We start from the raw sequence: 17132 nt of genomic DNA on the forward strand, positions 1-17132 counted from the left end.
ACCCTGCGATTTTGCAAGTTCTCCCACTTAGAAATCATGGAGGGGTCTGAAAATCACATTGTAGGTGCATTCCCACTCTGAGAGACAGAATTTAGAAAACAAATTCAGGAAATCACATTGTATGATTTTTAATGAATTTATTTGTCTTGCACTGCTGAACATAAGTATTTGAACACCTAAGACACAGCAAAAATTCTGGCTCTCAAAGACCTGTTACTGTGCCTTTAAAAAGTCCACCTCTACTCCACTCATTGATCTAACTTAGTAGCACCTGTCTGAGCTCTTTAAAGACACCTGTCCACCCCACAGTCAGCCAGACACCAACTACTGCCATAGGCAAGACCACAGAGCTGTCAAAAGACTCCAGAGACAAAATTGTGGACCTCCACAAGGCTGGAAAGGACTACAGGGCAATTGCCAAGCAGCTTGGTGAAAATAGATCAACTGTTGGAGCAATTGTTAGAAAATGGAAGAGGCTAAAGATAACTGTCAGTCTCCCTCGGATTTGGGCTCCATGTAAGATCTCACCTCGTGGGGTATCACTAATGATAAGAAAGGTGAGGAATCAGCCCAGAACTACAAGGGAGGAGCTAGTCAATGACATGAAGAGAGCTGGGACCACAGTTTCAAAGGTCACTGTCGGTAGAACACTACGCCGTCATGGTTTCAAATCATGCATTGCACGAAAGGTTCCCCTGCTCAAGTCATCACATGTCCAGGCCCGTCTGAAGTTTGCCAATGACCATCTGGATGATCCAGAGGAGGCATGGGCGAAAGTCATGTGGTCAGATGAGACCAAAGTAGAACTTTTTGGTCTAAACTTTACTCGTCGTGTTTGGAGGAAAAGGAAGGATGAGTTGCATCCCAAGAACTCCATCCCTACTGTGAAGCATGGGGGTGGTAACATCATGCTTTAGGGCTGCTTTTCTGCGAAGGGGACAGGACGACTGCACTGTATTAAGGAGAGGATGAATGGGGCCATTTATTGTGAGATTTTGAGCAACAACCTCCTTCCCTCAGTCAGAGCATTAAAGATGGGTCGTGGCTGGGTCTTCCAGCATGACAACGACCCGAAGCACACAGCCAGGATAACCAAGGAGTGGCTCCGTAAGAAGCATATCAAGGTTCTGGAGTGGCCTAGCCAGTCTCCAGACCTAAATTCAATAGAAGATCTTTGTAGGGAGCTGAAACTCCGTGTTGCTCAGCAACAGCCCTGAAACCTGACAGATCTAGAGGAGATCTGTGTGGAGGAGTGGGTCAAAATCCCTGTTGCAGTGTGTGCAAACCTGGTCAAGAACTACAGGAAACGTTTGCAAACAAAGGCTTCTGTACCAAATATTAACACTGATTTTCTCAGGTGTTCAAATACTTATGTTCAGCAGTGCAAGACAAATAAATTCTTTAAAAATCATACAATGTGATTTCCTGAATTTTTTTTTTCAATTCTGTCTCTCAGAGTGGGAATGCACCTACAATGTGAATTTCAGACCCCTCCATGATTTCTAAGTGGGAGAACTTGCAAAATTGGAGGGTGTTCAAATACTTCTGTTCCTCAGTGTGTATATATATATATATATATATATATATATATATATATATATATATATATAATAATTTTTTTTGTTTATTGAAATATATTGAATATGGAAAAAATTGTAGCATTTCAAATATATGTCAATATATTTGGGAAGAATATTTTTAAAATATATTTCAAATATATTTTTCTTCCATGTGGGAGTGCTGTCACTTACATTGCAGAGTGTACGCTGAGTTGCAAATGCTTTCCAACCACGCTGCTAGCACTGAGATGACTATATAGTCATCTTCATTCTAGCCGAAGGTACGTTCCACTGAGGGTTGCAAATAGGTAGGTAAGTGTACTATAATGCAGAAGAGACATTGGGGTTTATTTGCTAAAGCTGGAGAGTGCAAAATCAGGCTTTCTTCTGCATATAAACCAATCATCTTCTAACCTCAGCTTGTTCAAGTAAGCTTTGACAATAAAACCTGGAAGCTGATTGGTTTATATGCAGAATCGCAACAGATGTTGCATTCTCCAGCTTTAGTAAATAAACCCCATTGCATGCCTGTTCTGCAAGAAAAAGCCTGCCTGTTGACGTGTTTTATATTTTACATTTAGTTCCATTTTAAGTTAAAGTGATACTTTTTGTTTTTCGATGAGTAGTGGTGTAGTGCCCTCTTACAAGCACCAGGTGCTGGGGTCTGTCAATTCTATAGATTCTAACTAAGGAAGCAAAAAGCTGACAAAGGTTCTAAACCTTTCACACTGTATCCAAAACAAAAGCTGACTGACCTATACTTTATTAATGAGAGATTTAACAAATTTGTTACACAGCTGTCACGCTTACTCATAATGTAGGTGGTCAGGCACTATAGCTGGCTTCTGTGTTTTTCACTTATAGCATATCCCCATAAGGCAAGCAGGCCTGCTGTTACTTAGTTTCCCCCAGGACTTATACACAATACAATAGTGCCTGGCCACCATGCTAGGGCTAGCACAAACTGAGCACAGGAAACAGGTACTTGCGGTTGGCAGACAGGCAGAGTGGTTCAATGATAGTCTAGATAGGCAGGCAAAGTTCAGAGTAGTCAGGGACCAATCCTCAGTCAAAAAGCAGGCAGACTTCAGTGATTAGTCGATATCTACTCAAGGGTTATAAACAGAGGAAACAGCAAACAGCAGAGCAAGACAGACAGGGAGTTTGAGCACCTACTATACACGCTATCATGAGCATGAGACTGCAGGCTTGGCTGGCCTAAATCAGGTTTGGTCTGCACCCAGAGACTGGTCATATCAATAACCTTGCCCGTGGCCAGACAAGGAGAATGTATCACAGCCAAAACCAGGATGCTGGAATGAGACCAGCAGCTGTGATGGAGCAGGAGCGCTAGACTCTCCTGACAACAGCAAGACAATGTAAAAGTGGAACTAAACCCCCCAGTATACTCCCCTCCCCCTTCCAGCAATGTGACGGTTACATCTCCCACCAACCAGTCATTTTCTCCTGGGTGCTGGTTTTTCGACCTTATGTGAGTCAGTCATTCTAGAACAGGTGAAGTGTATCAGAAATAAATGCAGAGCTGCGCATGTGCAGCTCAATGTACATTCGGTACAACACTGTGAGCAGGCAGGTAAGTTAGTATTATTGCAGGAGAGACCTAGCATGTCTCTTCTGAAATAAAAAACTTACCTGCTCGCTCTTTTACAAAAGTTAGGTTTAGTTTCACTTTAACGTCCCTGGCGGTATTCCTGAGTGTAGCTCGGGGTAAAGTTTCAGTACCAAAAGTGGTAACCCCAAGCTGCACTCAGGAATACACTGGGGGTCTGCTCAGGGATCTGTTCTTTACTTACCTTGTCCTGTGCTCCCACGATGTCCCTCCTGCAGTGTCCCTGGCAATGTCCTCCGGTGGATGCCGGCATCTGTCTTCTGGGTTCTGTCCCCTGCGAGCGTCGGGACATACGGGGGACGGAACGGCGGGAAATTTGAAAATGACAAAAAGTGACATTCACAAAATACACTAAAATCACATAGTAAAACATTACTGTATCAAAGCATTTCACATACATTTTGTCCCGAGTGCTTTGTCCTGTGCCCTGCCTGCATTTTTACTGTTCTTTCTGCCTGGAAACTGAGAAATGTCCATGGCGTCCAAAAAGCATCCCTTTAGGTCAAAAGTGGTTTTAGACCAGCTAGAGAACAGCCATAGTAAAGTAGAACCACTTGCAGAATTGAGTGATAATGATTCGTGGGGAAATTCGTCATTAGACACTGAAAACGATTTTGCGACTTTGCTCAGTGATGTGCGAACTTGGCTCTATATTTCAAATTTCAGTGTTTTTGGTTTGATTATATTATTGAATTAAATTTATTATTATTATATTATTATTTTTTATGATTATTTATTAAATTATAATTTATGATTTCGTGTTTCAAATTGTAACATACCTGGGATGTTTACTAGACTCTTGCTCGGACAGATTTCAGTGAGTTATTCCTAAAAATTACAGGCCTACAATAAAAAAATACATATTTCCATGCAAAAAATGTACCGCTTTGGGCACAGAAATATGGACATAATCAGACCGGTAAGGAGGTTAAGGAGGAGTAGCAATCCAGATTAAGCAGAAAGAAGACACATGTACTACAGAATTGCTGCTTGATTCCTATATTTCCTTCCTTTGGTGCTCACAACATTAAAGCAGTAGAAAAAAAAAAGGTCCCCTGCAAGGTAATGTCATAATGTGCTAGTATATATTGCATGCTAACACACTATGTAAAACGTACCTTAAAACGAAGCCCTCCAACGTGCACTGTCCCCGCTGCAGCAGCTTCCATCTTCACTTGGTCTTCCTTCCGGGTTCGTGAGCTTCGGCCTTCTGACAGGCCAGGTTGTGATGGTGTCACTCCTGGGCCACGGCACAGTACTCTGAAGGAACGGCACAGGTATGCTGTTCCTTCAGAGAGCATGGGCCGGCTCTAAAAAAGAGAGAATATCTCCTAAATGCTGCACGTTTAGTAGATACTCATTTTACCGACAGGTAAGCTTTAATATAAGATTACCTGTAGGAAAATGCTACAAACAAGAATTTACTACCAGATTACACTTGCTCCCGACCACTTCTTAATTTGTTTGTGTTTTGAGACAAATTGTGCCTCATCTACCATACTAAATCTGTTGAAGAACATTGCAAAATGTCTCAGTTGGGTGCCAAGGATAGCAGGTACATGAGTCATAAGTACTTTCATAAGACAACCTGATATGCAGTTGATGTGCATTTTATTTGTTACTGATATCCTTGATTTTTGTTACAGGTTTCCTTCACATACTGCAGTTTCAAAGGTAATTGTTTTCTTATACACATAATCTAAATCTAAATACATATATATATATATATATATACATACAGTGGTACCTCGATTTATGAACGCCTCAGTTAATGTAACTGTTGGTTTACGAATGAAAATCCACTGAAAATAATGCCTCAGTTTATGATTTTTTTCACAATATGAAGCAAGTTTCCCCAGGATGCATTGTACCTGCGAGGTTTAGAGCGCCGCCCCAGTGCATGCTGGAGTCTGTGGGTAGCACGTGGTGTCGAGTGTGGAGGTGTTTTTGCATCGAGTTTTGGAGCCATTCTGGAAATTTTTTAATCATGTCCCTGTACAGTATTTATGTCTTTAAACTGTGCTTTATAAAGAGTTTTGAACAGATAAAAGACTTTTTCTTTCTGACCTCCGGAAAGGATTAATTGGTTTTCAATGCATTCCTATGGGAAACCGCATTAGATTTGCAAACTAAACGTACCACTGTATATACAGTTGTGTTCAAAATAATAGCAGTGTGTTGAAAAAAGTGAATAAAGCTCAAAATCCTTTTAATAGCTTTTATTTCCATACACACAAATAAATGCATTGGGAACACTTTTTATTCCAAATCAAAACATGAAGAAAAATATATCAAATTTGTGTTGTTCCTCTAAAAAAAATTGAAGAAAAGTGAATATTAGACTGTTAAAAAAAAATGTTTTTGTATTCTTCTTTACAAACGCAAACATTCACTAGATAAACTGAAAAATGTTTGAAGATTTTGCTTTCCTTTGAATCACTTAATTAATATTTAGTCGTATAACCAGTGTTTCTGAGAACTGCTGTACATCTGTGTTGCATGGAGTCAACCAACTTCTGGCACCTGTGAACAGGTATTCCAGCCCAGGATGATTGGACTACATTCCACAGTTCTTTTCTGTTTCTTGGTTTTGCCTCAGAAACTGCATTTTTGATGTCACCCCACAAGTTTTCTTTTGGATTAAGATCCGGGGATTGGGCCGGCCACTCCATAACGTCAATCTTGTTGGTCTGGAACCAAGATGTTGCACATTTACTGGTGTGTTTGGGATCGTTGTCTTGTTGGAACACCCATTTCAAGGGCATTTCCTCTTCAGCATAAGGCAGCATGACCTCTTCAAGAATTCTAATGTATTCAAACTGATCCATGATCTCTGGTATGCGATAAATAGGCCCAACATCGTAGTATGAGAAACATCCCCATATCATGATGCTTGCGCAACCATGCTTCACTGTCTTCACAGTGTACTGTGGCTTGAATTCAGTGTTTGGGGGTCGTCTGACAAACTGTCTCCGGCCACTAGACCCAAAAAGAAGAATCTTCCTTTCATCAGTCCACAAAATGTCCATTTCTCTTTAGGCCAGTCAATGTGCTCTTTGGCAAATTGTAACCTCTTCAGCACGTCTTTTTTTCAACAGTGGGACTTTGCGGGGGCTTCTTGCAGATAGCTTGGCTTCACATAGGCGTCTTCTAATTGTAACAGTACTCACAGGTAACTTTAGACCTTCTTTGATCTTTGATTCTTAGATCTTCCTGGAGCTGACTGTTGGCTGAGTCCTTGCCATTTTGGCTATTCTTCTATCCATTCGAATGGTAGTTTTTCACTTTCTTCCACGTCTTTCAGGTTTTGGTTGCCATTTTAAAGCATTTGCAATCATTTTAGCTGAGCAGCCTATCATTTTCTGCACTTCTTTATATGTTTTCCCCTCTCCAATCAACTTTTTAATCAAGGTACGCTGTTCTGAACAATGTCTGGAACGACCCATTTTCCTCAGAATTTCAGAGAGAAATGCACTGTAACCAGCATGTACAACATTTGCTGCCTTCCTTCCTTAAATAAGGGCAATAATTGCCACCTGTTTTTCAAAGAATGAATGACCTCACTAATAGAACTATACACTGCTATTATTTTGAACATGCTCCTTTCAATTAGTGGTTCAATTACACAGAATCAGCAGCAAGCATGTCATGACTGTTGGGTCTGTTGGATTTCTTTTACTCTACTACACCTGCTAGTAAATTATTTGCCATGTAGAATTATCATTTCTACTAAAAACAGTGACTGATCAGGTTAGTGATGTCTGACTGCTATTATTTTGAACACAACTGTGTGTGTGTGTGTGTATATATATATATATATATTGGGTATGGTATTGTATGGGAAGTATAATATATACAAACAAATGAATTACTGTATATTTATTTTATTGATTATATAATCCTCCCACTTGTGTAGTTTAAAGAACTAAACAGAGGATCCAATGTTTCTATTTTTCAATAAGTAACTCCTAATTCAAAACACAAAATTCAATTATAAATAACTTCTTATCTGTTTGTGCATTTATTTTGGTTCTATGTACAGAAATGTTAGCAATCTGTTACATTTCAAGAAAGGGTGTATTTATAAAGCATCTGATATTAACCAAACATTAACTGCAGATGAATCTTTCAGGTGTTTGGATCCTGGGTTCACATATAGTATATGCGGTGCAGTATATCGCATGTGATACGCACAGGAACTGCACTGCATTCCTATGGAAATCACATGTGATTTGTATGCGGCGCATTCAGAACCATACGTTTTGTATGGCTCTATTCACACCGCAGGTCCCTTTTTTTTGGTCCGCACTACAATCGTATTGCATGGGTATTCACGCCTATGCGATCCGATTCTGCACATTGCACGGCATTTTGCGATCCGCTTTCAGAGTGTTAACATACACACCCGCAGCAGTTCGCATGAACGGGGTGCGATTCTGATGTGGTGCGGAATTCACACAAAAAACACTGCAAATTCTGCACCGCATCAGTGTGAACCAGGGCTAAATGGCAGTGATTGATTTAACATCAGTGAATGTTTGGTGAAAGTCACATCCACTGCTTTATAAATAGGCCCCTAAAAGTTTGCTTGTGACACAAGAATTCCTGTCCTGGGGATAATGAAAGTTATGGCACACACAAGTAAATGACCACAAATACCTTTCCTAAGGTATTGTCCTTGTAGTTATATTCATTGATAGCTATCTAAGTTTACTTAGATCAGTGGAGATCACTGTAGTAGCACCGACTACTACAGCATTTTCTAGCTAACATGAGGCAAACAAGGCATCTGCCTTAGGTAGCATTTTTCAGGCAGAAGGGACAAATGACGTCGCTACAAAGGGCTGTGCTGGGGCAGAGGGGCTTGCTTGTGTGTGTTCAGGCGGGGGGCAAGCTTGTTTGTGCTTGGGCAAGAGGGGGGCTTATTTGTGTGTCCTCGGGCAGGGGGGGGGGCGAGCTCGTGTTTGCTCGGGGGGGGGGGGGCGGATTCGGCTGTGTTCGGGCGAGGACAGGCGAGGAGACAGAGAACCTGTCATCCATGCCCAATAAAGGGCACAATGTCTATGAAGATCTACAGGTTCTACTCATTTTACTAGGAGGTGCAGTATGTGAGTCTTCTCCAAGGTGCTGGTTGGTAACTATATTGGTGAAAGCTCGATGTAGACTAGAAAATGTTGGCAAGTGTGAAATGACTTTGTTGCATTTTATATTGTGAATTATTGGACATGGTGCCAGCACTGGAATGAGTCCTGTTAACTCTGAGTGGCTTCAAAGTCTAACAAGTTGTGCAGCACCCATCTAATTTGTGTCGGGCAAACCAGTCATCCATAGTGCTTGGTACAGACCAGGTCTCTCCGGCCGGTCCACGGTCTCTGACCATCTCCTGTATCCTGTCCGCGGTCTATGACTGTCTCTTGGATCCTGTCCGCAGTCTCTGACTGTCTCCTGTTCGCAGTCTCTAACTGTCTCCTATACTATGTCCACAGTCTCCGACTGTCTCCTGTACTATGTGCACAGTCTGACTGTCTCCTGTATCCTGTCCACAGTCTCTGACTGTCTCCTGTACTCTGTCCACAGTCTCTGACTGTCTCCTGTACTATGTCCGCAGTCTCTGACCGTCTCCTGTATCCTGTCCACAGTCTCTGACCATCTCCTGTAGTATGTTAGAAGACTCTGATCATCTCCTGTATCCTGTCTGCAGTCCCTGACCTTCTCCTGTATCCTGTCCGCAGTCTCTGACTGTCCCCTGTATCCTGTCCACAGTCTTTGACTGTCTCCTGTACTATGTCCGCAGTCTCTGTCTCCTGTATCCTGCCTGCAGTCTCTGACTTTCTTCTGTATCCTGTCTGAAGTCTCTGACCATCTCTTGTATCCTCTCCACAGTCTCTGACCATCTCCTGTAGTATGTTAGCAGAACCTGATCATCTTCTGTATCCTGTTTGCAGTCTCTGACCTTCTTCTGCATCCTGTCTGCAGTCTCTAACCTTCTCCTGTATCCTGTCTGCAGTCTCTGACCAACTACTGAGGTGGAGCTCTAATACAAAGAGTTGGAGCCTAAAGCAGAATGGGCGGAGTTTACCCCCCCACACACACACTCCCCAAACCCTCCCAGTGCCCTGTATGTGTCTCCCTGCAGCCCACCCCCCCAGTGCTGCCAGCTTCCCTCCTCTCCTTACCACTAGCAGCTGCAAGCACACAATAGGATCCTTCAGGATGGAGAGTGGGGGAAGGGTCCAGTAAATATGTCACATTTTCCAGCCTCTTCCTTTCCTGAATGAACACAATGAGTGATCGGTACTGATCACTCACTATGTTCATTCATAACTCAAGCATAGTATGCTGTGTTTTTGTTGCGGGGGAGGGGGCCCTGTTAGATTGGCTGAATGGGGCCTCGTGGTTTCTAACAGCAGCCCTGCCAACAGGTATGGAATATACACACTTACATTGGTTCAAGCTGTAATTATGCAGTTGCATAGTATGTAGTATGCAAGTTCAAACCTGGAGTTCATGTAATTTAAAAAGTAATTTGCAATAATTCTGCATCTTTCATTAAAATACTACCTAATGATCCTGCCATGAAGGTCTGTGTTTAGGCACTTCCTGTTATGGGCTAACATAATTATCTCCCAATTGTGCTCCTGCGTGGCCACAAGGTTGTATGCTCCATTGATGCCGACACTCATTGCAGAGGCATTGTCCAGTAATGTCATTGTCAGGAACCCAGTCCAAAGCAAAGATGTGCTGCCGGTGTTAAAGCAGGATTCCCTCAAGAGTTGGAACTTTTTCCAAGCAGGAGCAAATTGGATCATGCTTTGCTGGGTTTTTTGCCTTTCTCTGGATAAACTGTGGGTATAGGATTATTAGAAATTATATTGTTAGAAATCCGGGAATATCAAATATTTAATACCAAGGACAGGTGTCTTGTGTTCCCATTGCGGGATTTTTCTGTTCACCGTTAGATGTCCTAGTGTCCCCATACAGAAGATCCTCTTCCTGTTCTGACAGTCATTAAATGAGTGGGACTTGACAGTGAGAGATAGAAGTTCTAAACCTTCCATTTTGTACCAGTGGATTTTTTCCCCTATTTTTTTCTGTGCCCCTATTGTGGAGAGGGGGTTCCCTCACTCCTTGTGCTGCCTGACATCTGTCAAACGGATAGGAAGTGGTAAGATTATCCATTACTTCCTTCTCCATCTGCCAGCTGTCAAAGAAACAAGGTGTGTGAAGAGATCTTCCAAATGGGGACATAGGCAACAATAAAGATGTCCTAGATGTTCTCTCTGCCCATTATTCAAAGACTGTTGTGGATGCAATTTGACTTTAAAGTGTTAATAAACCCAGGACCCTGCATTTAATATATCTAATCTCCCATAGTACACACAACATGGAAATACAATTATTTCAGTAAATATAAACTGCTAAATACCCTTTCTCAGGTTCCACAGTGAGTATATCAAGTGTGCTTTACTGCATATAGAGACTAATTTTAATGTTGTGGGTTTAGTAATTAGTAACATTTTAACTTGCGTTTATTGAATGCATGTAAATTATAAATGTTGTATATAATCACTTACTTTACAGAAAGCTCACTTTAGCTCTCCCTTTGTAGCCCCAATACCTGGACATCTGATCTGAAAGACAAAATAAAAGTTTACCTGTATTTAAAATATCTGCAAGAAATTGAAGATCTTCAGGTAACCCCAAAGTACCAACAGCTTTTTGAAGATCAATACAAGTAACGTACACTCTGACTTTCTGAATTTCTGGATAGTTAGTTTCAGAAGAGCGCAGCTCCTTCTTATTTCTTTTTTAGGACTTTACATGCTATCACAGTGTTTCTCATTTATTTATTTTTTATTTATTACAGGTACTTATATAGAGCTGTCAATTTACGCACCGTTTACATCTATATATTGTACATTCACATCAGTCCCTAACCCTCGGGGTGTACAATCTAAGGTCCCTAACTTACATTCATACATACACATACTAGGGCCAATTTTAGACAGGAGCCAATTAACCTACCAGCATGTCTTTGGAGTGTGGGAGGAAACCAGAGTACCTGGAGGAAACCCACGCAGGCACAGGGAGAACATGCAAACTCCAGGCAGGTGGTGCCGTGGTTGGGATTTGAGCCAATGACCCTAGTACTGGTAGGCAGAAGTGCTAACCACTTAGCCACTGTGCTGCCCCATTTGGAGTGATACTGTTGGTTTCCATCTGAACATCTATAGAAGGATGCACAGTACGTGAAGCAATATATTCAAAGCTAAACGCTAGGCATTTAGACACAAATGAATGTTGTCCATAAATACATACTTAAACCTGTTATTTAAATGCAAGCAATGTATGCCCTCAAAATTGCCTTGATATTAGATTCTTAAGCTGGCGATAGATAGGTAGACTTTTGAACAAAATTAGGAAAAGAATGTTCTAAGAAAGTTTGTTTTTCCAATCATCAGTGGGTCAAATTGATGTTTGTTTTTAACCACAGTGATGAAAAAATTCAAAGGAGTAGATTGGAAATTTTTTCTCGAACGAATGGATTTCCAACAGCTTATGCGGTTTTCGTACAGTAAAGTCCACTCATTCCAAGATCAAATGTTAAGCATAAACAAAGTCTTTTCAACAATATTCAAATGTTCTGAGAATTTCAATACACTTTTCCCAAGTCTTTTCCTAAGAATTTCCATTCGAAATTCTCTCCAGCTAAGGCCTGCTTTACAGCTGTTGTACAAGTGAGTTCAGAAAGAGAAAGGAAGAAGCAGCACAAGGGATGACAAAAAGCATGCTGATAGAAAGAACAGCAACTGAAAGATGAGCTCATGACTGTGCTTTTCCTCTCTGCTGCCCAGTGTTCAGGGGGTCCATGACAGCCTGAGTTCAGAGGAAGCAGGTTGAATGATGCTGGCCATCATTCAGTTTGAAAGACAGAGGCCATCTACTGGCAGATAAAAAGGAATGTGAAGGACAGCTGACAGCAGATTGAAGGTGAGTATTGCAGCAAAAGATTTTATTTTTTAATGAGCTGTTAATTTTTAACTTGTGACTGAAGCTCTGTTTTTATTGTTGCTAAAAAAATTGTTGGAGGAAGAAATTAATTGTGATCAACTTCTAAACAGATGCAAATCTATGAAAGCCTAATTGCACAGACCGAACTGAAAAAGTATAGGTGTTACTGTAAAATGTACAGAAACTTGCCAGTTCAGGTGACAATATGTACATCCTGTAATACAAATTACAATCAATGCTTCTGTACTTGCAAATATGCAGCAAGGAGGCTAATCGAGAAAGTTGTACCCTGTAGTGACAAAATATTATTTCTGATTGTACTCCATGATGTCATGACACAACAAAAATGTAACAATGTGACAAATAAATAATAAAATACATAGTAGTTGGGGGGCTGTTACTGTCATGTGTGTTGCATTCAGCATAAGGCCCTGTTCACACTTGAGCGTAGCAGAAACGCGGGCAGAAACAAGCAAGATAAACGTGCAATAAACGCACTACAACACGTATTGCGCTTGCAGTGCCATTATTTCATTTGGCACCCCCAAATGCAGGTAGCAGCCAAAGGTTTTGTAAAATGTAAAATGCAGCGCTTTATAAAATGTTGATAACAGGCAAAATGCTAATAAATTTAGTCACAATGGTGACAATACACAATGAAAAATGTATGTGAGGCGCTGTGAATGTGGTGCTATAGTGAATAATAGTTCATATGTGTCACGCTTAGCGACGGCAAAAACAATGTTATTAGTGACAGTAGTGAATAGTCCAACATATGTGCTGAATAAAATCATCCAAGCACAAATCTCAAATAAAAAGTCCAATAAATCCATGATAGAAGGTGAAAAACGACTCCGTGATAAATTACTTCTCATGAATGCACTCACCAGAAGCGCATATTAAATGCTCATTGAAATATGACAAACTGCTCCACAGGTAAGAATCGTCCACTGAAATGCTCACAGTATGGAAATGAATAACACTGGCCTCATGCTGTATTAAGGAATGACTCCAGCAGACCTTTCCACCGTAGGCAAAAAAACCCAGCAAACACAGCCCACCTTAAAGGGAATAGCTCGCAAAACAAGCCACAAAAAAGGAGCGCTTATGGTGCAGTAATTAATTTATTAAATTCATAGAAAACATCCACGTGGGAAACAAAATGGCAAAATTACACTCTCAAAGATGGCCGCCGGACCTCCGTGAGGACGTGGCGGCGTGACGTCAGTATAACAGGCAAAAGTTTTGCCATGCATTTTTCAAGCAACAAAACACGAATAAAGCATGCTATGCAAAACAGGCTTGGCTCATGTCCAAAATTTGGTACATGAACTTCTTTTAGCATGTTTTAGCATGAAATTATTAGTGCCACTTCAAAAACGAGTTAAAGTTGCCCATAAAACACAAGGCAGTGGCGTCCTTCAAGTGTTCAAGTATAAAGAACAAAACATCCATAAAAACAACATTCTAGGCTGATGAAAGATACGGTAAATTATCAGTCTTGTTTCACTATGACCACATTGAAAAGCAAGAACCTGTATAAACGGTATTACTCTTCTTTTAATGAAGCTTTCTATAAAGAATTACATCACGCAAATCACTGGAGACCCAGAATACCTTCTGTCTGAACTACAACAACTTGATCACCAGTTATTTCCTCTTGCTATGAAATATCTGCTCACAGGGAAGAAAGAAGACTTTACTGAGGTATGTGAAAACATAGTGCTCACTTACTGAACTACAAATGATGCTCTCCTTCATCAATGTGTCTGAGGGAAGATCTGTGCCATAAACAGTGTAATAAATCTGAACAATTGATGTTCGATATAACAAAACGATTGAATCGGACATTGATTGAGCAAGAAAAAAAAATGACATGACTGATGAGTGACGGATAGTGGTGGTCTTGATCAATCTAAGTCAATTAGTTAGAAAAAAAAATCAACTGTACAGGATCAATTGATGGCGTTTTTGTACCCTTATATTTAGAATGATCGCTAGTGAACCTATATGATCAATATTTTCCCAAAACAACTAGTCAACATGGGTCGATCAAAACCATCACTATGTGTTGCTGATCATTTGGCCGCACCATTTTTGTCTCACTTGATTGATGTCTGATTCAAACATTTTGTTGAATTGGACATTGATTGTTCAGTTTTATCGCATCATATACGGCTGTTGATGAAGAAGAAGCGTTTTCAGCTATCTGATACATCCAGGTGTGTCAGATAGTGTGACCCATGGTAAGAGCTGTGGTTCCTCCCGCTGAACCCTACATCACTGTATCCTGCATTGCCCAATGGGGGACGCACTGTCATACATACTCTGAAGGGTCAGGCAGGAGTGACATTTGGAACTCCTTCAGAGAGCAAAGATTTAAAGTCCAAATGAGCCTTCAGTTTCCATCAGCTAAATACATTCCAGGTGCATCAAAATGACAAATCTTCAAGGCTTTATAGTTCACTTTCTTTCTAAAGCAGCCACAGCCTGAGTAGACAATGGAGAAAGCAAAAACAGCGCCTCCAAGTGTAGACTTTTCGTAAAATTGATTGTTCACAAAAATTGGAGACTCACATGTTAAAATCAGAATAGAGGCTTCTTATTTTACATGAGTTGCCAATTTTTGTGAACAATAATTTTTTGTGGAGAGTCTGCACTTAGAGGTGCTGTTTTTGCTTTCTCCATTTTTTACATTATCCAGAGCCAGCTTCTGCTCTCAAACACAGCTTGCCCTCAGTGGATTGACAGACTTATGATATGTTATTTTTATTTAGTCTACAGGACTTTGAATTTTTATACTTTTACGCCAGTGTTCCATGCGCCTAACTTTATCCTTTGTTACAGCCTGAGTAGAAATGTCTGTCCCCTGCCAGGGGACCCTTGTTCTCTGTATGGATGCTGTAATCTCTCTGATAAGCCCCTCAGACTTATAGTTCTACAATCAGCAAATGTGCTAAAACCTAATGTACCAACTTTAAAAAGATGTCAGGTTCTCTTTAACCACTTCAGTACTTGACACTTTAACACCCTTCCTGCCCAGGCCTATTTTCAGATTTCAGCGCTGTCATGTAACACTGTACCCAAATAAAATTTTAATTATTTTTTTGATGTAGATAGAACTTTCTTTTGGTGATATTGAATCACCACTGAGTTTTTTTTTTGCTAAATAAATGTAAAAAATACCAAAAAGTTTGAAAAAAAAACCCACATTTTTTTTTGTTTCTGTTAAACACTTTGCAAATAAAAACTTTCTTAATAAGTTTAGGCCACATGTATTCTGCTACATTTCTTTGACAGAAATAACAAGTCAGTGTATATTATTTAGTGTGTGTGAAAGTTATAGAGTCTACAAAGTGTGGTATTATATATTTGAAAATTGATCAATCCTGATGTAATGACGGCCTCTCTCATTTCTTGAGGCCCTAAAATGCCAGGACAGTACAAATACCCCACAAATTACCCTTTTTTTGCAAAGTAGACAATCCAAGATATTTAATATGAGGCATGACATTTTTTTAAGTTGTAATTTGTTTTGTCATAGTTTTTTTTTGAAAATTCAGAAATTAAATACAATTTTTTCCACAATTTTTTTACATACTGTGACCAGAGTAGCACAGTGTCACCATAGTGAAACTGTACTGGTCTCTGGGGAGGTTTTTTACACTATGATTGCTTATTACAGTGATGATTACTGTAATAAGCAATCATTTTTATGAATGGCATCCATTCATGTCTCATAGTGTAAAATTGTGATAGCTGCAAATGGCCACAGCTATCACATGGTACAGGTGAGCTGTGATTGGTCCTGTCTGTACCATGTCATCACTGTGACCAATCACAAAGATCACAATAGTACAGTATGAATGAAAGCGATTGTGTACACTTGACATGTGATCATTGTGATTGGTGACTGCATTGTGATCTGTCTTCCGCTGCTTCTGGTGACAGACTGCACCACTGCAAGGGCCCTAGGGTGCGCATGAGGCCCGTGCCCAGAGGACGTCTTATGCCGTCCACCCAGGATAGCGGTGCTCCCGCCTGAAAATTTTATTATAATTGGCTGGGTGGGAGGGGGTAAAATGTATATCCAGATTACCTAAACTTGCCCCAAACCTCACTCTCCCCCTCTAGATCATGTCATGGCATTATATTTTTCTTTTGCCTTACTCATTTAGCAAGAAACTGCTTTTGTTGCTCCCTTCCACCAGGCGTGTATTATTCTTGCAGGGGCAGCTGCTGGGAGGTCAGTTTCTATTGAAGTTAGCATGGCCCCAAAGAACTACACCTCCTACGAGTCCATACCCTATGCATGAGTGTAGGGACACTCTTGGGAGTCAAGGCAGCAGCATTGCTTCCCTGGGAAAGACAACAATGTATGCATGTTGAGTAGGGCAAGAGGAGTGAGGGGATAGGTGGACTTGTGTAGTCCAGCAGGCAAGGCTGACAATGCTAGATGGAAACAGGTACATGCATTTCCATAAGGACAATCCACAGTGCACCTGAACTTCCTCTCTGGTGATACAGATGTCAGATATATAGTGCAGTAGCCAAGGATTTTTGTAGCTCGGTGAGCAGTGATCAGTATTCAGACACTAGTTCCCCATTAGGTCCACTCCCCTTGTGATTGGCAGTGGGCGGATAAAAAAAACTGAACAGATTCCCTCATCCACACAAGCTGGGTGGATGGAGGAATGCTCCCCACTATGCTATTGTATTCTTACAGGGGGACTCCTCTGCTGTCAAAATAAGCTGATCAGCCAATCTGCTCCAGCACAGATCAAAGGAAAATTTTCCAACAAGCTGGTTCGAACAAAATTGATTATTAGTTCAACTTCTGTGGAATGGGAACAGCCATAGTTAGATTGAAATTTGACCAGTCCATGTTGAACTGGTCGCATTCCAGTCCATCTATGGCCAGTTTTAAGCTT

At 40.8% G+C, this 17132-nt stretch overlaps 1 protein-coding gene and 1 long non-coding RNA gene across 2 annotated transcripts in view; both read left to right on the forward strand.

Moving 5' to 3' along the window:
• LOC149463786 (uncharacterized) overlaps positions 1-4863 on the forward strand; it is a 29594-nt gene extending 24731 nt beyond the window's left edge. Inside the window, exon 4 of the long non-coding RNA XR_016312391.1 lies at positions 4836-4863. This is a non-coding gene — a long non-coding RNA (uncharacterized LOC149463786). The remainder of the gene's footprint in view (positions 1-4835) is intronic.
• Positions 4864-13764: 8901 nt separating this feature from the next.
• OTOA (otoancorin) overlaps positions 13765-17132 on the forward strand; it is a 112843-nt gene continuing 109475 nt past the window's right edge. Inside the window, exon 1 of the mRNA XM_089674777.1 lies at positions 13765-13908. Coding sequence (XP_089530903.1) covers positions 13765-13908 — 144 coding nt within the window. The remainder of the gene's footprint in view (positions 13909-17132) is intronic.

The sequence above is a fragment of the Staurois parvus genome, unplaced genomic scaffold, assembly GCF_062004578.1.
Source record: "Staurois parvus isolate SC_StPar_1 unplaced genomic scaffold, SC_StPar_1.0 ptg000152l, whole genome shotgun sequence".
NCBI lineage: Eukaryota > Metazoa > Chordata > Amphibia > Anura > Ranidae > Staurois > Staurois parvus.